Below are 22,847 nucleotides of genomic sequence, written 5' to 3' on the forward strand. Positions count from 1 at the left end.
TGTGGTGTTGATTAATTGGGAGCCAATAAAGGTTAGAGAGCTCAGGGGATGGGTAAACAGGACTTGACATAAGGACATAGTTTTGGTGAATCTCAAGTCTACAGAGGAGTAGAAGGTCTGGCCAGGAGTGTATTGGAATAGTTAAGTCTAGAGGCCATAACAGCATGTTTGAGGGTTTCAGCAAGAGATGAGCCGAGGCAGGGGCAGAGTCAGGTGGTGTTATAAAGTTGGAAATAGGTAATCTTGGTGATGATGTAGATATGTAGTTGGCAGCTCATCTTGGGTCAAATATGACTCCAGGGTTGTGAACAGTTTCTCGATGCTATAGTTAAGAAAGCCCACCAACGCCTCTACTTTCTCAGAAGGCTAAGGAAATTTGGCATGTCCGCTACAACTCTCACCAACTTTTACAGATGCATCATGGGAAGCATTTTTCTGATTGTATCACAGCTTGGTATGGCTTCTGCTTTGGTCAAGACCGCAAAAAACTACAAAGGGTCATGAACGAAGCCCAGTCCATCACGCAAACTAACCTCCCAGCCATTGACTCTGTCTACACTTCTCGCTGCTTCAGGAAAGCAGCCAGCATAATCAAGAACTCCCCACAACCCGGACATACTCTCTTCCACCTTCTTCCGTCAGGAAAAAGATACAAAAGTCTGAGGTCACGTACTAACCAACTCAAGAACAGCTTCTTCCCTGCTGCCCTCAGACTTTTAAGACCATAAGACCATAAGACATAGGAGCGGAAGTAAGGCCATTCGGCCCATCGAGTCCACTCCACCATTCAATCATGGTTGATTTCAACTCCATTTACCCGCTCTCTCCCCATAGCCCTTAATTCCTCGAGAAATCAAGAATTTATCAATTTCTGTCTTGAAGACGCTCAACGTCTCGGCCTCCACAGCCCTCTGTGGCAATGAATTCCACAGACCTACCACTCTCTGGCTGAAGAAATTTCTCCTCATCTCTGTTCTAAAGTGACTCCCTTTTATTCTAAGGCTGTGCCCCCGCGTCCTAGTCTCCCCTGCTAATGGAAACAACTTCCCTACGTCCATCCTATCTAAGCCGTTCATTATCTTGTAAGTCTCTATCAGATCTCCCCTCAACCTCCTAAACTCCAATGAATATAATCCCACGATCCTCAGACGTTCATCGTATGTCAGGCCTACCATTCCTGGGATCATCCGTGTGAATCTCCGCTGGACCCGCTCCAGTGCCAGTATGTCCTTCCTGAGGTGTGGGGCCCAAAATTGCTCACAGTATTCCAAATGGGGCCTAACCAGTGCTTTATAAAGCCTCAGAAGTACATCCCTGCTTTTGTATTCCAAGCCTCTTGAGATAAATGACAACATTACATTTGCTTTCTTAATTACGGACTCAACCTGCAAGTTTACCTTTAGAGAATCCTGGACTAGGACTCCCAAGTCCCTTTGCACTTTAGCATTATGAATTTTGTCACCGTTTAGAAAATAGTCCATGCCTCTATTCTTTTTTCCAAAGTGCACGACCTCGCACTTGCCCACGTTGAATTTCATCAGCCACTTCTTGGACCACTCTCCTAAACTGTCTAAATCTTTCTGCAGCCTCCCCACCTCCTCAATACTACCTGCCCCTCCACCTATCTTTGTATCATCGGCAAACTTGGCCAGAATGCCCCCAGTCCCGTCGTCCAGATCGTTAATATATAAAGAGAACAGCTGTGGCCCCAACACTGAACCCTGCGGGACACCACTTGTCACCGGTTGCCATTCTGAGAAAGAACCTTTTATCCCAACTCTCTGCCTTCTGTCTGACAGCCAATCGTCAATCCATGTTAGTACCTTGCCTCGAATACCATGAGCCCTTATTTTACTCAGCAGTCTCCCGTGAGGCACCTTGTCAAAGGCCTTTTGGAAGTCAAGATAGATAACATTGAATTGACCTACCTTATATTAAGTTGATCTTCCTCTACACCCTAGCTATATCTGTAATACTACATTCTGCACCCTCTCCTTTCCTTCTCTATGAATGGTATTCTTTGACTGTATAGTGCGTAAGAAACAATACTCATCACTGTTTGCGAATATGTGTGACAATAATAAATCAAATTAAATCAGTGATTTCAGCTGCAGTTGCCAGGGAGAGAGATTAAACTGGGAGCGAGGGAACAGAATTTGTAAAAGGGATCAATGATAATAGCTTTCTTCTTTCCAATAGTTAGTTGAAGGAAATTTCAGCCCACCAAGCATTGCATGCTGAGCAAGCAGTCTGATAGTTTAGTGATAGTAGATAAGAGGTAGTGCTGAGATAGTTTGGATGCCCTCAGCGTGCATGTACCAATTAATGCTGTGTTTTCAAGTGATGTCGCCAAGAGGCAGAACGTGAGGAGAAATGGGGGGAATTGAGTGGCATCAATGTCCTGAGGGAATATCAGAGTAGCCACGCGGGAACAGGAAGAGAAGCCATTGCAGATTATACTCTGGTTATGATTAGATAGATAAGAATAGAACTAGTTAAGAGCAGCTCATTCTGCTGGACCACAAAGTGGAGAGAGATTGGGGTGCAGGTTTTGGACAGGTTGAGAATGTCGAAGGGAGGATAGTTTATAGTTTACTATATTGTCTCCTCCCCCATCATTTTCTTTCATCTCCTCGCCTTTCCTCCTGCCTCTCTCAGGACTTTGTATACAGCTACATTAGCCTCGCCCCATGTTTTATATTCCACGATCTGGTTGAATGGCGGAGCAGGCTCGAAGGGCTGAATTTGCCTACTTCTGCTGCTAATTCCTATGTTCCAGCCCTCTAGTTATGAAACGTCGACACTGCAGCGATCTTTCAGATAGTGTTTTTTTGGAGGGGGGCAGGGTTACCTGACTAGATTTCCGTCGTGTGTGTTGACTGCCTCTTCCCGCCCCTCTCTTATCTCCATTGACAGCGAGGTTGAGTGATGCTGGCGGCGGAGGCGGGATTTCCGGCGTCGTGTTTGAGGGATTGTGACGGGAGAAAAACACGGCGCGCGAGCGGAGCGAGGCTAACGGTCAGTCGCGAGGCACCGGAGCGCGGGAGGGGAGAGTGAGGCTGCGCAGCGTGAGACACCTCGAGCCCTGGGTCGGACCGGGGGCAGCTTCTGGATTTTGGAGTAAGAATTTGTTTTTTGTTTGCTGTGGCTGAGGTGGGGTGGCTTTGAGAAAGATCCCGTTTGGGGTTTGTGACCCACCCCTCACTCTCAAGTCGTTGTGCTGATGATCCGAAGGCTGTGTTCAGGGTCCGGGCTGGGGCTGGGCACTCGCTTCGGGGGTGTTCGCCTCTCCAAGCGGTTCGTCCTCCTGATCCTGCTCAGTGCCTTGGTCACCGTGTGCTTCGGGGCCATCTTCTTCCTCCCGGATTCCGTGCGCCTCCGCCGCTTCTTCTTGCTGCCCTCCGAGCCGCAGCGCACGGACGGTGCAGGCAGTGGACTGGGGCTGGCACCCGGAGCAGGACCGGGACCCGCCGCCGCCTTCCGGCACAGGCAGACAGAGGCACACGGCGGTCCCATTCGGCGAAGGGAGAAGGACCGATCCGGGAAAGAGTCGGTGTCGGAGCAGATCCGCCAGGAGGTGACCGAAAGAGAGCAGAGACTTCGGGGTTCAGAGGACGAGGCAGAGGTGCTGGAAGCCAGCAACAGCCGCTACCCACCAGTGCTGGAAGCGGGGACAGAGTCGGCAGATCAGGACGTGAGGAGCCGCCGAGAGAAAGTCAAAGAGGTGAGGATTAATCTAATCCCGTCTGTGAATAGGAACTAGTGAAGAGGGCAGAATGGCTAACCAAAGTTACCAATCCAAGATAAAAACCCATTGAAATCCTGGCAACTATAAATATACATTGGTATTAGAGTGGTTGTGGGAACACAATGGAATCGGCTCACGTTATATTGTGTTCGGTCAGTTGCATTGCCATTAATTTGGAGCTCTGGATGCCGTAGTGTGAAAGTCCCTTTTATAGATTGTCAGACAGTTGTACTGGGAAATCGTATCTGATTTACAGTTTTGATAGTCTAATTGATAATTGGATATAAACCAAAACTAGGGAAGTCATTTATGTTTCCATTAATAATTGAGAGACGAAAAGCACAGAAACAAACTAAAGAATATTAAAAGTATCCAAAGTGGTGTGCCGACATTTCTATTTTTTGTAATTTTTATTCAAATCCAATATGTAGTTTTAAGGAATGGCCCCGCCCCCATGTCCAGTTGTCAACCACAACACCACCTGAAAATGGACTTCCCACTCCAGATTCAATGCTGCATGCACCTATGATTCCAAGAGCAACTTGTGCATGGTGTAGGCAACACCCTAGGCAACTGCGTTGGCTAAATTAGGTCAAGGGTACTTTGAAGACCTTTGAGTGATGGGAGTTATTTATCTCCCTTACTCATTTATACAGATATTAATTTCACTTGTTTTGAAAGTACATAGTGCAAAGTTCTTTGTTAGTTTAGCTGAGGTCGTTTGTGCTAGTGCCATCAGACATTGTGGACCAAAAGTTGCAATAATCCAGCTCTCTTGACTCTATCTTGCCACTGCGTCCTGAACGTTAGTCCTCAACTTTTTACTCATGTACTTCATAGAATCAAGAAACACAACACAGAAGGCACAAGTTTGACATATCATCCCTGGCTATTTGGAAGAGCAGTCATGCTTATTCCCATGCCCCCAGTTTTTTTCTGCTCCTGTAAATTGCTCATCCTCAACGACCCATCCAACTCTTTTTTTTTAAAGTTACTTACGAAATTAGGATTCGCCTTTTCAGATTGTGTACCAGATTCCAGCAACTGTGAAAATAGCAACTCCCTTCTTGATCTTTTACTGATTATTAAAATATGACTACTTGTTACTGACTCACTCACCCAAGGGAATAGATTTTTCCTATTCTATTAGGCCACTTCTTTACCTTCTCTGCTCCAAAGAGAATAGTTAAACTTTTTCAATGGTGGGGAGGTAGTGGCGTAATGGTATTGTCGCTGGACTAATAATCCAGAGAACCCAGTGCAATGCTCTGGGGACCTGGGTTCAAATCCCACCAATGGCACTTGGTGAAATCTGGAATTAGAAGTCTAAGGATAACCATAAAGCCTTTGAGGTTCTCCCAGGGCAGCACAGTGGTTAGCACTGCTGCTGTACAACGCCAGGGAACCGGGTTCGATTCGCAGCTCGGGTCACGGTGCAGAGTTTGCACATTCTCCCCGTCTCTGTGTGGGTTTCCTCCCAGAGTGCAAAAGACGTGCTGGTTAGGTGCATTGCCTATGCTAAATTCTCCATAACTGAAATTCTTCATCCCTGGTAGATGTCTTCTGTACACCTTGAAATATCATACTTCAGGAAATTGTCCACAAGATTCCATCAGAGGCCAAATCAGTGACATATAAAGATTTATCTAAACCTCTTTGTTCTTGCATCCAGTTTTTCTATTTATAAACCCAAGAAACCCTTTTTGAAACACCTTAACAGTCTGCTGTGCCACCTTTCAAGGATGTGTGTGCCTGCTCATCAAGGTCTCTGTGCTCACTTTTCAAAATCATGCTATTTTATAGTCTTGTCATTCCATGTTAGTTCTCCTGAAGTCTGTCATCACCACATGTTTTTGCATAGAATGCCTTCAGCATTTGTTCTGTTGATGTCATCCTGAAGCCATTTCCTATCCATGTTCTGCCCTTGTCCTTCTAAGTGGTGGAAGTTGCAGATTTGAGAGATACTGTTAAAGAAGCACAGAATACAGCAGCCATTGTGTCCTGGTGGTGGATGGGCTGTCCTGCAAGGTATTCAGTGTTCCAGCTGCACCCATCTAGGCAAATGGAGAATATACATCACCATCTCGATTGCACCTTGTTTGTGATGAGGAGTCATACTGTGGTCTCTTTGCCATTGGATACCCAGCCTCTGATCTGGCCCCCAGGGTATTGAAAGCAGGAGAGTTGACATGAGTGATGTCACTGAATGTCATGGTTAGACTCTTGTTGTACATGGATGATGCCCAGCACTTTTGTGGCAATGGGCTATGTACCACAATCATTAATGAACAGCCTTACTTCTGACCTCGTGGGGAAGATCATTGATAAAACAACAGGTGCTAGTTGTGTCTAGAATGGTGTCCTGAAGAATTGCAGCGATGTCCAGGTACTGAAATGTTTGACTTCCAGCATTTACACATGTTCTAGCTATTTTTCCAGCAGCCGGAGAGTTCCCTGCTCTTGCAGATTCCCGACTATAGCCATCATCCTTTGTGGTAGTTATGACTCCAGCCAGTGGAGACTTTCCTCCCTAATTTCCATTGATTTGAGTTTTATTAGTGCTCTTTGGTGCCATTCTTGGTTCAAAGCTATCTTGATGTCGGAGTAATCACTCTCGCACCTTATCTGGAATTTAGCTCTTTCGTCCATGTTTAAACCAAGGCTAGAGCTAAGCGATACTGCAGAAGTCTAATTGAGCATTGGCAAGCAGATTACTGGTGAGTAAGTAGCACGTGATGGCACTTTGCTGATTCAGAGACTAACTGGGGTGATAATTGGCTGACTTGAGTCAGAACATGATCAGAACATCTGGGCAAGTTTCTACACTTTCTGAGAGACACCAGTGTTTTGGTGTACTGGAACAGGTTGACCTGAGGTACAGTTAGTTTTGGAGCACAATTTTCAGCGTTACCACTGGGGACTTGTCAGGGCTTTTGACCATTGCTGTGTCTTGTGCAGTCAGCCATTTCTTGATGTTGTGTGGGATGATTGAATTGGCTGAAGACTGACATCTGATGTTGGGGATTTTGAGAGATTTCAAGAAGCATCATCCAAAATAATTAGTTGTGGTTGAGATGGTTGCAATGCTTCAGCTTTGTCTTTTGAACTGTGATGCTGGACTCTGCAAGCATTAAGGATAGGATGTTCATGGAGCCTTTTCTTCCTGTTACTTATTTAATTATCCACGACCATTGTGATGATGCTGTGCCTTTTAAGAGATATATTTATATCATGTTTCTTGTAAGGGGTATGTTTGAAATTTGGCTCTGTTTTGTAGGGTGCCAATCTGTCTACAAAATTTTAAAAATTGGTAGCTGGGAGAACAGGTGGCACAGTGGTTAGTGCTGCTGTCTCGCAGCGCCAGGGACCCGGGTTCGATTCCCGTCTTGGGTCACTGTCTGTGCAGAGTCTACATGTTCTCCCTGTGTCTGTGTGGGTTTCCTCCAGTTGCTGCAATTTCCTCCCACACTCCAAAGACGTGTTAGTTAGGTGGATTGGCCATGCTAAATTCTCCCTTAGTGTACCCGAACAGGTACCGGAATGTGGCAACTAGGGAATTTTCACAGTAACTTAATTGCAGTGCGAATGTAAGCCCACTTGTGACTAATAAATAAAACATTAACTTTAAAACAGGATAAATACCTGGGGTGTTTGTTTAAAGCTGAGCTAATGCATTTGTGTTTACTTAGGTTTCCCTGGAGTTTCAGAGCAAAATTTTGATTAAATTGATTGACATGGACCAAGTCGTGTGCTAATGGGAGGAGGTAAACTTGCAGGGAAAAACAGTTTCTCTTTCAGTTTAAAACAAGTGGGATCCTGCCTGGTTCTGAAAGAAGCAAGACTCGCTTTCTCTCACCTGGAGGGAAATATCATATCCTCACAATGCCAAAATAGAAAATTGTTGGGGTCTAATCTGACTTCATAATATACCTTAGGGTTTCTAATCTTGCACCCTAACACCATTCATGACTGAATATCAATCTTTGTTTTGATCTATTAGTTCTGAGATTGTTTAGCTCATTCCATTGCATATCATCCATAGTTGCAGCTTTATTAGGTTAGTACCTTATTTTTCAAGTACATTTGGCACTGTACACGGCTTATTGAACAAGGGTTGATCACCTGATTTCTCGATCGAAGAGTGAGGAATTTCAAAGCTATAGATTGCATTTTGTGGCAGGAAAGCACTCTGGCTCATTAGTGTCTTATGGTTGGCTTCTTTTGAGCTGCTAGCTCTCTTCCTGAATCTATCCCATTTGGTAGAGTGGTGGTGCATAGGCCGTTAGTATGAAAGCAGTACTTGATCTCCAAAAGGACAGTGAGATGGTATCAGGGACATCTTGGCAGGTAGATTGGTGAGGATGAACACACGTTATTCACCTGTTGATTCCTTTGCCATCTTTTGCAAGTCCAGACTAACAGCTGTGTTCTTTAGGTCTTTGCCAGCTGGTTTAATTTAAAAAAAAACTCATTCAGGGGATATGTGCTTCGCTATTGCCTATCCCTAATTGCTCTTGAACCGACTGGCTTGCTAGGCCATTTCAGAGGGCATTTAAAGTCAAATATGTTGGTTAGTCTGGAGTCACGTGCTTAAGTAAGAGTGGTAGATTTCTTTCTCTAAAGGACATTATTGAACCAGAGTCATTCTAGGTGGTAGACATTGACTTCCCCCACCCTGAGTATAATCTTTGTCCTTGCTATCCTTATTGTCCTCCAAGTGGTATTCAACATGGAGAGTACTGATGCACCAGCTGAGGGATGGCAGTAGTGATAATCAGAAGGCAGTTTAATTTGAAACCATAAGACTTCATGAGTAATGGGCTCCCAGGGCCGCATCTACTCAACTATGCCCTCTCCTCTGGGCCATCCCTGAGATGTTGGCTGGTAGATATGATTTTGAGCATGTGATTGTCATGCTGTTACTTGACAATGTGGAACAATGCTCCCAACTTTAGTATCAGTTCCCAGATGTTAGTGAAGTTATCTTTGCTTGGTTGATTGGATTTGCCTTTGCCATAACTGAATTGTTTGTTTTTGTTATGGTAGCTTGAAATGGCCTAACAAGCCACTGCATTATATCCGAGGGCAGTTAAGAATCAAACTATATGGTTGTGGATCTGGAGTCACATATAGGCCAGACCAGGTCAGATCTGTTGAATGGTGGAACAAACTCCACAGGCTCCTCTCAAGAGTCTTATTTTCACATAATTTTCCACGGTGTGTGTTCCATGAAGTATGTTGACTCTTATTTGTTATCAACAGTACAGTTATTTTAAGTCTATTTGAAGTTTGCTAATTACTTGGGTAAGTTTGTTCTTATAAGGGAGTTACAATGGAATTTTATGTATAGTATAACTGATGAAATATGACCTGAGCCAGGATTAGCATAAAAATCTGGAATTAATGTCTGACCATGAAACCATTGTTGTTTGTTGTAAAATCCCACCTGGTTCACTAATGCCCTTTTTTAGGGAAGGAAATCTACTGTCCTTACTTGGTCTGGACGACATTTGAGTCCAGGCCCTCACAGCAATGTGGTTATTCTTAACCGCCCTCAAGATGGGGGGGGGCGGGAGGTGTGTGTTAAATTAATCGACTGCTTTTCTTGTGCAGTTTATCAATTCAACCTTATTTGGGATCTGTCATCAATATAAGGAAAAACAATGCATTTCAGTAATGCAAAAGTTTGAACTAAAACCAGAAAATGTTGGGATTACCCGGTCTGGTAATATCTCTGAGCTGGATTTTACGCTTGTCATAGAAACCCTACAGTGCAGAAGGAGGCCATTCGGCCCATCGAGTCTGCACCGACCACAATCCCACCCAGGCCCTACCCCCACATATTTACCCGCTAATCCACGCATCCCAAGACTCTAAGGGGCAATTTTTAACCTGGCCAATTAACCTAACCCGCACATCTTTGGACTGTGGGAGGAAACCGGAGCACCCGGAGGAAACCCACGCAGACACGAGGAGAATGTGCAAACTCCACACAGACAGTGACCCGAGCCAGGAATCGAACCCGGGACCCTGGAGCTGTGAAGCAGCAGTGCTAACCACTGTGCTACCGTGCCGCCCTCCAGCAAGTTTGAAGGCAAGGGGGACATGATGTAAAATACAGGGGGCAGATCATCTACTGCATATCCACTGTTGCTTCTGTTTCCACTGCAATGGCACCTGGTGGCCCAGCTGTCAGTGGGCCAATTGAGGCTCTAAAGTGGGTAATTAATTTCCACTTGGCACCCAAAGAGACCCCAAGCACTTAACCAAATCCTGATTCAATGCTGAATGCCTCTGTCCTAAAGGACTGGAAAGTTCCTAGCCTCTGGCTGACTGCTCTTTGAAGCAGGACTCTTTGATTCAGAAGGCAGAAATTCTGCCTAAAGCCTATAAACAGCCAATTGAGTTTTTAGCCAAGGAGTGGTTTGGGGTGAGAAATCAGCACCTCTTACAATTCAACCCAAAGTTTTAGGCTGGTAACCCTTTGTTAGAACTGAGAATGCTAAAAGATGTAATTTTTTTCCACTAGAGAGAGAAATGTGTGTGTGTGGGAGAAAGGGGAAAGAAAGGGTATTAGAATAGGAGTCTGGAGGAATTAAAACAGCAAAAGGGGTACTAGTGAAAGGCAAATGGAGAAAGTAATGGAACAAGTTAAGAAATAAAGGTATGTTTCGAGGAGGTGTAAATGGGAAGGATCAAGACCCACAGCTGGCATACAAGCAAAGGAAGATTTTGATCGGAAATGTTGAACTGTGAATTATTTCACTGATTATTTCTCCAGGTTCTGCATCTGTATTCACAATGTGACTGTTATGTTGCGATATTTTCCTATGTTGAACTTCAGTGTATTTGAATTTTGTTCAGTGAATGATTTCCTTGTAGACAGGAACACTTTAAGATACATCATCTTGTCATCATCTGTTTCAGCTTGCTGGTCGACTAGAGGTTTGGACCTGATGCATTATTTCAACTGTCATCTTTTCATTGGTAGCTTCTTGGTAGTTGATTTTCAGTCATGTCTAATTTGGCTCCCAAATATGGACCTGGAGTTGTTTAGATCACGGCCATTGAATTCAATTGTAGTTGATAATTAGTTTCTCGCTTTCATGTATTTGTTCTTCAATGAAACCTTCAGATCCTCCTCATTGCTGTTAGTTTCTAGTTTGAGTGTTACACAGTGCATGTTTCCAAGAGTTTTTGATTGTTGATTTATCACTTCCTGCCAGCAAAGGGTGCATATGTAAATTCCCTCTTTCACTTCGAGTTTACTCAGTCAAACTGCCACATTGTCCTTACCATCTAACAAAGTTTTGTTTTTCAGCAGATTGCACTTGATATTCACACATAATGTTACCAGGTGTTCTGGGGATGGATGTGCAGAAAGAACATCTGTCAAACTGCAAGATGACCTCATTTGGTTTTGTCTGAGATGTTTTCTGACATTTTGTACAAATTCATTATGACACCAGTCTTCAAAAATTGGTGAAGCCATACAGACTTTAAAGTTATTTGAGTATTGACATGGTAGTGATTTTAGGTTCAAATGATGGAAGCAATGCAGTTTTGTCATTTTTGCAACCAGTTTTGTTGCAGCAAAGGAGGACTCTTGTCCTCTTTCATACCGAATCTACTTTAATTCATTGGGAAATGAAGTTGTAGTTGGATCTTTTCAAAATGTGTGCTCGTTTAGTGCCTTCCCATCTCTGGTCAATGCTTCATTGTGATGATTTCAGATTTTCTCTTTCATGATTCGTTAGTCATTATTTCATGGTGATCACTGTATGTTTATCAATGCAAGTACAGATGGCCCTATTCTAAATTTGACCCATTTTTTGCAGAGAAAAACAGTACGCATTTACAATGGAAGCATTTCACTGTGTACACCCTTTATTTAGTCACTGGGCTGCCATCTAATTGCATTTGATCAAAAATGATTAAACTAGCAGTGAAAACATAACCAATAATTTAGCAGTTAATGAAGAACAGTTTTCTGAATATTAAATATTTAAATTCATTTTTCCATATAAAGTGTGACTTGAAATTAAAACGTTCGACAGTTTCACAGAATACAGTGCAGAAGAGGCCTTTGGCCCTTTGATTTGATTTATCATTGTCACGTAATATTGTTTCTTTCACGCTATACAGACAAAGTATACCATTAATAGAGAAGGAAACGAGAGTGCAGAATGTAGTGTTACAGTCATAGCTAGGGTGTGGAGAAAGATCAACTTAATGCAAGGTAGGTCCATTCAAAAGTCTGGCAGCAGGGAAGAAGCTGTTCTTGAGTTGATTGGTACGTGACGTCAGACTTTTATATTTTTTTCCCAACGGAAGAAGGTGGAAGAGAGAATGTCCAGAGTGCGTAGGGTCCTTAATTATGCTGGCTGCTTTGCCGAGGCAGCAGGAAGTGTAGACAAAGTCAATGGATGGGGGGGCTGGTTTGTCTGGTGGATTGGGCTACATTCACGATCTTTTGTAGTTTCTTGTGGTCTTGGGCAGAGCAGGAGCCATACCAAGCTGTGATACAATCAGAAAGAATGCTTTCTATGGTGCATCTGTAAAAGTTGGTGAGAGACGTAGCTGACATGCTAAATTTCCTTAGCCTTCTGAAAAAGTAGAGGCGTTGTTGGGCTTTCTTAACTATAGTGTTGGCGTGGAGGGACCAAGTCAGGTTGTTCACTGTCCGGACACCTAAAACCTGAAACTCTCGACCATTTCTGAAAGATCCAGCCCACTATGGTGGTGTGGTCAGCAAACTTAAAAATCAAGTTGGAGGGGAATTTGGCCAGTCATAGATGTATAAGGAATATAGTAGGGGGCTGAGAACACAGCTTTGTGGGACACCAGTGTTGTGGATGATCATGGAGGAGGTGTTGTCTACACCGACGCATGAAAGGTCTTGACCTGCCCACCGAATCCTACTTGCCAGCGCTTGGCCCATAGCCTTGAATGTTATGGCATGCCAACTACTCATCCAGGTACTTTTTAAAAGATGTGAGGCATCCCGCCTCCACCACCCTCCCAGGCAGTGCAGTCCAGATCGTCACCACCCTCTGGGTAAAAAGAGGTTTTCTTCAAATCCCCCCTAAACCTCGCACCCCTCACTTTTAACTTGTGTCACCTCGTAACTGACCCTTCAACTCAGGGGAACAACTGCTCTCTATCAACCTTGTCCACGCCCTCATAATCTTGAACACCTCAATCAGGTCACCCCTCAGTCTTCTTTGCTCCAGGGAAAACAAGCCAAGCCTACTCAATCTCTCCTTATAACTTAAATGTTCCATCCCAGGCAACATCCTGGTGAATTTCCTCTGCATCCCTTCCAGTGTGACCACATCCTTCCTATAATGTGGTGACCAGAATGGCACACAATACTCCTGCTGTGGACTCACCAAAGTTCTGTGCAACTCCATCATGACCTCTCTGCTTTTGTAATCTATACCAGGATTGATAAAAGGCAAATGTGCCACATGCATTTTTCACCCTATTAACCTGCCTTTCCGCCTTCAGAGATCTATGGACAAACATGCCAAGGTTCCTTTGTTCTTCGGAACTTCCCACTGTCAGACCTTTCAGAGTATACTTCCTTGTCAAATTACTCCTTCCAAATGTACCACCTCACACTTTACAGGGTTAAATTCCATCTGCCACTTATCTGCCCATTTGATCATCTCGTCTATATCTTCCTGTAACCCAAGACACTCAAACTCACTGTTAACCACTTGACCAATCTTTGTGTCATTGGCAAATGTACTGACCCCTATCCTCCACAAATGTCATTTATATAAATGACAAACAATAGGGGGCCTAGCACAGATCCCCGTGGTATGCCACTGGTCACTGACCTCCAGTCACTAAAGCAGCCATCTGTCATCGCCCTCTGTCTCCTACCGTTAAGCCAATTATAAATCCACCTTATCAGATCACCCTGTGTCCGATGTGGATTTGCCGCCTTAATAAGTCTCCCATGTGGGAACTAGTCAAAGGCTTTGCTAAAATCCATGTAAACTACATCAACTGTACTACCCTCATCAACATACTTGGTTACATGCTCAAAGAATTCAATCAAATTTGTTAGGCATGACCTTCCTCTGACAAAACCATGCTGATGATCCCTGATCAAACCTTGCCTCTCCAAATGGAGATAGATTCTCTCCTTCAGAATCTTCTCCAGTAGTTTCCCAACCACAGATGTGAGACTCACTGGTCTGTAGTTCCCTGGCTTGTCTCTACAACCTTTCTTAAGTAGTGGAACCATACTTATTTAATTTTGTTGAATTGTTTGTTTGGCAATTAATTCTAAATGAAAATTTTAGGGTCTAACACGGACTTTTATTATACCAAGTTTGTTCTGTATTGAATTGCGTTATTGTTGCCGCAGTGTATTGAGCTGCATTATTTTACAGCCAAAGACACACATTACAGGCACATTCATTTCACAAATTAATTCCACTAGCTTTCTTGGTTATGGTGAAAAGTCATTGGCCCAAATCCAGAACCCTACCTTCCTCTCCACAGATGCTATATGACCTGCTGAGATTTTCCAGCATTTTCAGATTTCCGCATCTGTACTCTTTGAACTGGGGGCCTGCTCACCTATGAAGTAATGTGATATATTCCATAAACTGATATTTCTAACTTCAGTACATAATCTCCCTCCTCTTCACTTTCTCCAATCTTTTATATTTTTGCTGCTATGGTAACTTGAATTATCTGAGAGCTAAAGTAACATGTTTAATTTAAACGACGCCAAGGTTACTTTTGTAACAAAAAGGTCAGAAATCCTCAAATGTGCTTCTAGAAGATCATAGTCTTGCTACTGCAGCAACAAACTTATTGGTAGAGGACTGTTCAGATACTACCCAAACTACCTTTTACAAGTACATGACTAGTGTCTGATGTGTAAACAATGATGCCCATAAAACATGAATTTCAGTTGAAATGAAAAAAATGTTAATAGGAGATTACGGCTTTTTGGCTGAGATCAAGTGTCAGATCAAACCCAAGATGGGGTGCGGTGTCTCATCTTGTCAGCTTAGATCTTGTGGGGACAATGAATTGCATTCAATTGGATTTTGAATTTGGATTTTGGTGCAAGCAAGGAATGAATTTGGGTCCTCTCGGTCCACTCTGAGCATTGGCTTTGTAACTTTAAGAATGGAGTAAAAAAGTAGAACAAAACGCAGTCTTAAAACAACTTCTGTTGGACTACTTTGACTCGTGCTAGAAATTGACTTACCAAAACAGCTAACTAAAAATTCAAGTAAACAAAATTAATGGGTAATTTTGAATTCACTGGTTGTATGGAATTTGACTTTTTCCTTGATCCCTGGAGATAATAAATTAAGTTCAAGGATCAATGTAGCATTGCAGTCCACATTAATCAACCAAAGCTACTTGTGTTGTGCAAAAAACATGTTGATTTCACCAGCACAGGGATTATATAATGTTTCTATCTATACTAATCCTAGTTTTTTTACTTGTTTGCCTAATTTGCAAAGGCAATAACTGATCTTGTGGTAACTTCTGCTGGGGTTTTATTCAATTTGTCCACAAAAATTAGGGAACATTTTTGTAACTCTGATTTTACTTGCCTTTAATAGTTATGTGGCTTTATGATCAGTAGTTTAATTAACCTGTTTGCACTTAGATTGTCCACAGTAGTCATTATTTTACAAGTGTATACAGTATAGGATGGTCTCTAAACATAAAATCTGGTTCTATGTTACTTGCTTAATATGTTAAAGCCCTGAACATCTTGGTCCTAAAATATTTAGGTGCAGTCAATTAGGAAAAAAGTGCTGGTGGGTGGCAGCATTAATTAAAGATTCCATCACAGCACTAGAATATAGGGTTGATGCAAAAACTGAGTTCAGGAAATTAAGGTTAAGGAAGAAAAGTGGGACTTTAACTCTACTAAAAGTATAATATGGACTGCTGAATAGTGGAAAGACAATAGATGAAAGAGTAGATAATTTAAAAAAAATACATGATCAAATGTCATAATAATCAACCTTGCAGGACAGAGTCGATGATCAGGGAGTGTCACTTCCTGGCCTTTTGGCTAAGATCAAGCCCGAGATGGGGTGCAATGCCTTATTTTGTTAGCTTGGATCTTGTTCCCCTCTCTTGAGGGGATCTTGAATTAGATTCAATTGGAATTTGAATTTGTTTTTGGAGCAAGCAAGGAATGAATTCAGGTCTGCCCGGCCCACTCTGAGCATTGGCTTTATAACTTCAAGAATGGAGTAAAAAATTAAAAAACATAATCAGCATCTTGTAAGTGGAGATATCGGAGAAGCTAGGACTCTTTTTAGTCATTGAAGGTGAATTAAGATATCATTCTAAATTAGGAATGTTTGTCCAGTGGTTTAACTGAGAGCTCATAGGCATAATTTTCAGGTCCACTAAATAATAGAGCTGTTTTGGATATGCAATGTGTCACCCAGAACAAGCAGCACAAGAAGAATAATAGCATTCAAAATATTTTGTCTATTTAAGATCATCTAAGGATGGTCTTTTACTTTTCATTCTGAAAGCACTTAATGTCGGTTTTAACTTTCTTCTGGAACAATGGGCTGCCATTAATGAGATGTTTTGGGTACAAAGTACATTCCCAGAAGGGGGAAAGGAGGGCAAACAAAGTCAGAGTTTATCGGATGATGAAAGAAAGAGTAAGATGAAGTAGTAAAAGGGTGTGTTTGAATGTTGCTAACTAAGGTGGCCCTTCTTAGTCAGTGTTTCAGTGCCAAACTCTTCCTCTGACCACAGTAGCTACTGTGTGCTGATCGTGCCTTGTCCTGAATGTCACCGTAACAATCACCTGGAGAAGAGATTTAAGCAAGAACAGCAATGTCTTTGTTATTTCTTGTTGATTTACAACTTCCAGAATTGCAAATAAGTGTTAAGAAAGCTGGTTTTGTTTCTTAATACCAGTAATTTTAAGTATTACCTTGATAATATGAAATCTGTAATGAACAAGTAGGTCTAAGTGGTCAGATTCCTTGTTGAAGTTTTCTGCCAATATGATGATATTATCGGTAGAGCAAGATGCAAGCAAAGTTTGGAATTGCACTTCAGGGCTGAAGGTGAAGATTTCTTGAACAAACAAAATGACTCGTGTTGTAAAATGCAACTACGTTGCCCATATGAGGAAATCTACTATATACACCTGTGGATCAGGAGCTATATTTTTCTAAAGTGATACAATCGTGTATTTTTTTTGTAACCTCTGATAAATATTCAAAATATTTTGAAGTCCATGATTGCCAGAACTAATTGTGAAAACTACATTGAGCACTTAGCTCTGAATCCCTTAATAAATTATTAAAGAAAGTTAATGTGCTGTAGGATTCCTATACTTATGATACCACAACACTAGCAATACAGTATTTGTTAATTGTTTATATGGATTGAATTGTTAAGATAACCGAGTAATGAGTACTTGTGTATTAAAATCCTGGTTTCTTTCGCAGCTTGACTCCATTATGTGCATCAGGCACAGAAAGACAACTCAGCTGTACACAGCACAATTGAAATGGAATTCTCATACAAGCAATTATCAAACTTCCAGCAATGTCCTTTGTTTTATTCTGGTGACTGCTATTCCTTCTGTGGGAGTGTATTTGTACAAAGAACTGTTCTATCTCATCTGCTGTGGTGCAGATATTAACAAATCTTAAGTATGGCATCAAATCAAGGCTGTGCAAGCAGTGAATTGAGGCAATTGAAAAAAGACTGTTCAGTGGAAATATGTAGCAGAGTGATGGGGGGGGGGGGGGGGGGGGGGGCGCTGCTGAGGGCGATGTCCTAGGGCAGGGGATGAAGCAGAATAAAGTTATAGGTGGAGTTGCTGAAATCAGAGTATAGTAATAGGGGGCAGACAGGGCCCACCCAGCACGGGGGATGCCAATGCCATCAAAACATATTGGGGAGGCCACTGAGGTGGGAGTTAAATGGTCTATCACTAACCAAAATTGAAAGATGGAAATAAAAATATTTAAACATTTAATATTACAAAAATACTTTTCAAACTAAAAGATCATACAAGTTTACCAACAGATGTGATGCTTTGGAATAACGGAGTTATTCAGGAGGCACAATGGTTAGCACTGCTGCCTCACAGCATTAGGGACACGCTTCAATTCTGGCCTCACTGTCTGTGTGGAGTTTGCACATTCTCCCCGTGTGTGCACGCGTTTCCTCCGAGTGCTCCGGTTTCCTCCCACAGTCCAAAGATGTGTGGGTTAGGTTGATTGGACATGCTAAATTAACCCTAGTGTTGGGGATTAGCAGGGTAAACATGAGAGGTTACAGGCATAGAGCCTGGGTGGGATTGTGGTTGGTGAAGACTCGATGGGCCAAATGGCCTCCGTCTGCACTGCAGGGATTCTATGACTAACAATTCGGTGATTTGCTAGTGCAGTTTTGTGGCCTGGTTTTGCAGTTATAAAATGAAGTTTACATAAGCAGCTCTATTCTGAGCAAGAATATAGTGATATGTGATTGGAAAATCTGGTGGTTTTGTAGTCACGTAATACGCAAAGATCAAAAGTGTATTCATAAAAATCTGTATAACCATTTACCAAAGCAGAGAACTTTGCCAATTTTACAGTATATGAGGGGGTTGCCACGATAGTGGATAACTTAAAAGTAAAGAGGTACTTGAAAAGCTAACATGTCTTAAAGTGGATAATTGAACTTGTCCAGATGAATTGTATCCTAGTTTGCTAGAAGCATCGATAAATATTGCAAAGGTGCTGATAATCTTCCTTGGGTACAGAGTAGTTCCAGGGGTTATTAAAGTTACACTCTTCTTCAGAAAAAGGGAGAAGGATAAACTTGGCAATTATAACCCTGTTAACTGGCTGTCAGTAGATTTTATGAAGAATAATCCAGGGGAAAATTAACAGCCACTTGAACAAGCGTAGACCACTGAAGAGGAGGGATTTGTTAAGAGCATGTTTGACTAACTTGTTTTGATGAGCTAACAGAGAGATTAGATGAGGACAGTGCAGTTGGTGTGTGTATGGACTTCCTGAAGCTATTTGACAAAGTGTCACATATAGGCTTGTTAGTAAAATTGAAACTCAGTTTAAAGGGGTCAAGAGCAGCTTGGATAACAACAGGTTTAATGGACAGAAAATAGAGAGTTGTAGTGAATGGTTGTTTTTTGTGGGCATATGAGAACAGGAGTAGGCATTGAGCCACTTGAGCCTGTTACACCAATCAATGAATTCATAGCTGATCTGTAATCCAACTTCACATACCTGCTTTAGTCTTTGTCTCATGTCCCTTACTACCCTTAGTTAATAAAAAATCGATCAATCTCAGTTTGCAGAGGGGTTTCAAACTTTTAAACCTTCTAATTTCACTCCTGAAACATCTAGTTTTGGACTAAGCTCCATAGTTGTCGGCTCTCCAACCAGGAAAATAGTTTCTCTCTATTGTATCTGTTCCCTTAAATGGCTTGAAATCTTTGATCAAGACAATGAGTAACCATCTAAATTCTGTGGTATATACAACCTTATTTAACTCTCCTCATAATTTAAACCTTGGAGGCTGCGTATTATTCTGATAAATCGATGCTGCACGCCCTCACATGCCAGTATTTGCTTCTGAAGCTATGATGCTCAGAACTGCTCACATACTCCACCATTTCTTATAGCTGTAGCACAAAGTTCACCATCTTGTATTTTAGTCCTCTAGATCGGCCAGCATTCATTAACCTTTATTTTCTGTGTCTGCTCGAGACATTTTAATGAGGTATGTACGTGGACCATTGAATCTTTTTGGACCACCAAGGTTTCTAGCTTTTCACCATTTAGAAAGTACTCTGCTCTATACCTTCTAGATCCAAAATGAATATCTTTGCTTTTGCTGAAATTCATTTGGCACAGTTCTGTCCATTCGCTTAATCTATTGATATTGTTTTGTAGTGTAATGTTTCCATCTTCACTGCTTACAAAACCGTTGATCTTTGTACCATATGAAAATTTGGACATGGAGCTTGCGAAGTCATTGATAAACACTGTTGCAGGCTGCAACAGTGATCCTTGCAGGACATCACTAGTCATGTCCTGCTCATTATCCCTACTTTCTGATTCCTGCCACTCAGCTAATTTCTGAACCAGGTCATTAATTTGCCTTCAATTCTATGACTTTCAGGTTAGGTATTTAGTCTTTTTTGAGAGACTTTTTAAAAAATGTGTTCTGGAATCCCATATCAATAACATTTCCTGTTCACCAAGTTGGCCCACCCTCTTCAAAAAAAGTTCAATCAAATGCCAGGTATGACATTTACACAGTGGTTAGGATTTGGAATGCACAAATGTAGTGATGGATACAGATTCAATGGTAGTCGACAAATGGAGTTGGATAAATATTTCAGAGAAAAAAGTGCAGCAGTATGGAAAATGAACAGAATGTAACTAACTGGATTATCAAAAGTACCAGGGCAAAGTTGGTGAAATTATGTTCTTTGCTCTTACTGATATTCGGTGACATATATATAAGGTTAAAATATTGTATAAAGTGTTACTTCCAGTCTGTCTTTGTTACTTCCAGTCTGTCTTTGTTACTTCCAGTCTGTCTTTGTTACTTCCAGTCTGTCTTTGTTACTTCCAGTCTGTCTTTGTTACTTCCAGTCTGTCTTTGTTACTTCCAGTCTGTCTTTGTTACTTCCAGTCTGTCTTTGTTACTTCCAGTCTGTCTTTGTTACTTCCAGTCTGTCTTTGTTACTTCCAGTCTGTCTTTGTTACTTCCAGTCTGTCTTTGTTACTTCCAGTCTGTCTTTGTTACTTCCAGTCTGTCTTTGTTACTTCCAGTCTGTCTTTGTTACTTCCAGTCTGTCTTTGTTACTTCCAGTCTGTCTTTGTTACTTCCAGTCTGTCTTTGTTACTTCCAGTCTGTCTTTGTTACTTCCAGTCTGTCTTTGTTACTTCCAGTCTGTCTTTGTTACTTGCTGTAGAACTTGTACACATTTGCAATGGAAACTGCGTAGGTAAACACTTATGATTGGAATATCCTATTTAATAATGTTCATGCATTATAATATGGAAAGCCAAATGTAAACATTTTTCATTGTGGTTTTATGATGAATCAATAAAACAGTTTTATGTTTTCGGGAAAAAACTATTTTCTTGCAGCATTTGATTTGATTTATTATTGTCACATGGAAAGGTATGCAGTGAAAAGTGTTGTTTCTTGCACGCTCTACAGACAAAGCATACCGTTCATAGAGTACAGAGGGGAAAAGGAAAGGAGAGGGTGCAGAATATAGTGTTATAGTCATAGCTAGAGTGTAGAGAAAGTTCAACTTAATATAAGATAGTTCCATTCAAAAGTCTGATGGCAGCTGGGAAGAACCTGTTCTTGAGTCAGTTGTTGCGTGATCTCAGACTTTTGTACCTTTTTCCCAATGGAAGAGAGTATGTCTGGGGGTTTGTGGGGTCCTTGATTATGCTGGCTACTTTTTGTGAGGCAGTGGGAAGTGTAGACAGAATAAGTGGATGGGAGGCAGGTTTCTGTGATAGACTCGGCTACGTTCAGAACCCTTTGTAGTTTCTTGCGGTCTTGGTCAGCGCAGGAGCCATACCAAGCTGTGATACGTATGGACATGCTGAATTTCCTTAGCCTCCTGAGAATCTAGAAGTGTTGGTGAGCTTTCTTAACTATAGCATCACTGCGGAGGGACCAGGACATATTGTTAGTGATCTGGACACCTAGAAACCTGAAGCTCTCAACCATTTCCATTTCATCCCTGTTGGTGTGGTTGAGTGTGGAGTCTAGTGAGATAAGTTGGCCCATAGTATAGTAATCATCTGGGGGATTTGAGGAGAAATCCACAGATGTTCGATTCGATGGCATCTGTCATTTGGTTTCAAGAGTGGAGTGTGTCTGATCACAGTTGGACTATTGTTTTGTAGGGATTGTGTATTTGCTGAGAACATTTTAGCATAAAATATATTTTGTAACTGGTGTTGCCCTTAAAATTTGCGTACGTTTGTGAAGATATAGATAGGGTGAAGGGTTATTGTGTTATAGTCAAACTTTTCATGTTCAATAAATTTTTTCTGGCAATCATGTAACTTTGTTCATCCATGTTTTCTTTGAAATAAAGTATGGGCGGCACGATAGCACAGTGGTTAGCACTGCTGCTTCACAGCTCCAGGGACCTGGGTTCAATTCCCGGCTTGGGTCACTGTCTGTGTGGAGTTTGCACATTCTCCTCGTGTCTGCGTGGGTTTCCTCCGGGTGCTCCGGTTTCCTCCCACAGTCCAAAGATGTGCGGGTTAGGTTGATTGGCCATGCTAAAATTGCCCCTTAGTGTCCTGAGATGTGTAAGTTAGAGGGAATAGTGGGTAAATATGTAGGGATATGGGAGTAGGGCCTGGGTGGAATTGTGGTCGGTGTAGACTCGATGGGCCGAATGGCCTCTTTCTGCACTGTAGGGTTTCTATGATTCTATGATACTAGTAATGGTATTTTAAGCTAGCGCTCCAATCTGGGACTTACCTGTCCAGTAGTAACATCAACTTGGATCATAACATAATTTTGAGCAGCTAGAGGTTTTGATTGTGATATTGCAGATTGTTTGAACTGCCAGGAATTGCAGGGCTCTGCAAGTGGAAAGTTGGGAAGTATCTAAAGGATGTTCAAAATTTACAACTTTGTAATTCTTAGCCATTTGCATTATGGACACCAGCCTTGGAGGGCTAAAAGGTTTAAAAAGGTTTTGGGGTCGCTGGAATGTTTCCAGAAAAACAGCATTCAATTTCTGGGTTGATTCAACTCAAACCAACTAATCAAATGTTAAGTTACTCAATTCAGTATGTTTGCCTTGGGAAATAAATCACATGCTGTATGGAAATGGTATGGCTATGCTGATATAGAAAAAGATGGTGGACACTAAAAACAGAAGGCAGGAGTTCTCTAAAATAGAACTTTTATTGCTACGGCATAGTAAGTTTTTCACGAAGAGTAAAGAAGTTTGAAAGATGAAAATGTCAATATTTTAAATTGCATTATAACTGTCACTGAAGAATAACAATCTGAAGAGGTTTGCAAAATATTAATTCATTGCAATAGATAAACACAA

General features: G+C 41.8%; 1 protein-coding gene across 1 annotated transcript in view; it reads left to right on the top strand.

The window, feature by feature from the left end:
• Positions 1-2,960: 2,960 nt before the first annotated feature.
• The window catches only part of LOC144509355 (mannosyl-oligosaccharide 1,2-alpha-mannosidase IA-like), a 126,045-nt gene continuing 106,158 nt past the window's right edge, over positions 2,961-22,847 (top strand). Inside the window, exon 1 of the mRNA XM_078238062.1 lies at positions 2,961-3,724. Coding sequence (XP_078094188.1) covers positions 3,224-3,724 — 501 coding nt within the window. The 5' untranslated portion in view covers positions 2,961-3,223. The remainder of the gene's footprint in view (positions 3,725-22,847) is intronic.

Source organism: Mustelus asterias, chromosome 21 (assembly GCF_964213995.1).
Source record: "Mustelus asterias chromosome 21, sMusAst1.hap1.1, whole genome shotgun sequence".
NCBI lineage: Eukaryota > Metazoa > Chordata > Chondrichthyes > Carcharhiniformes > Triakidae > Mustelus > Mustelus asterias.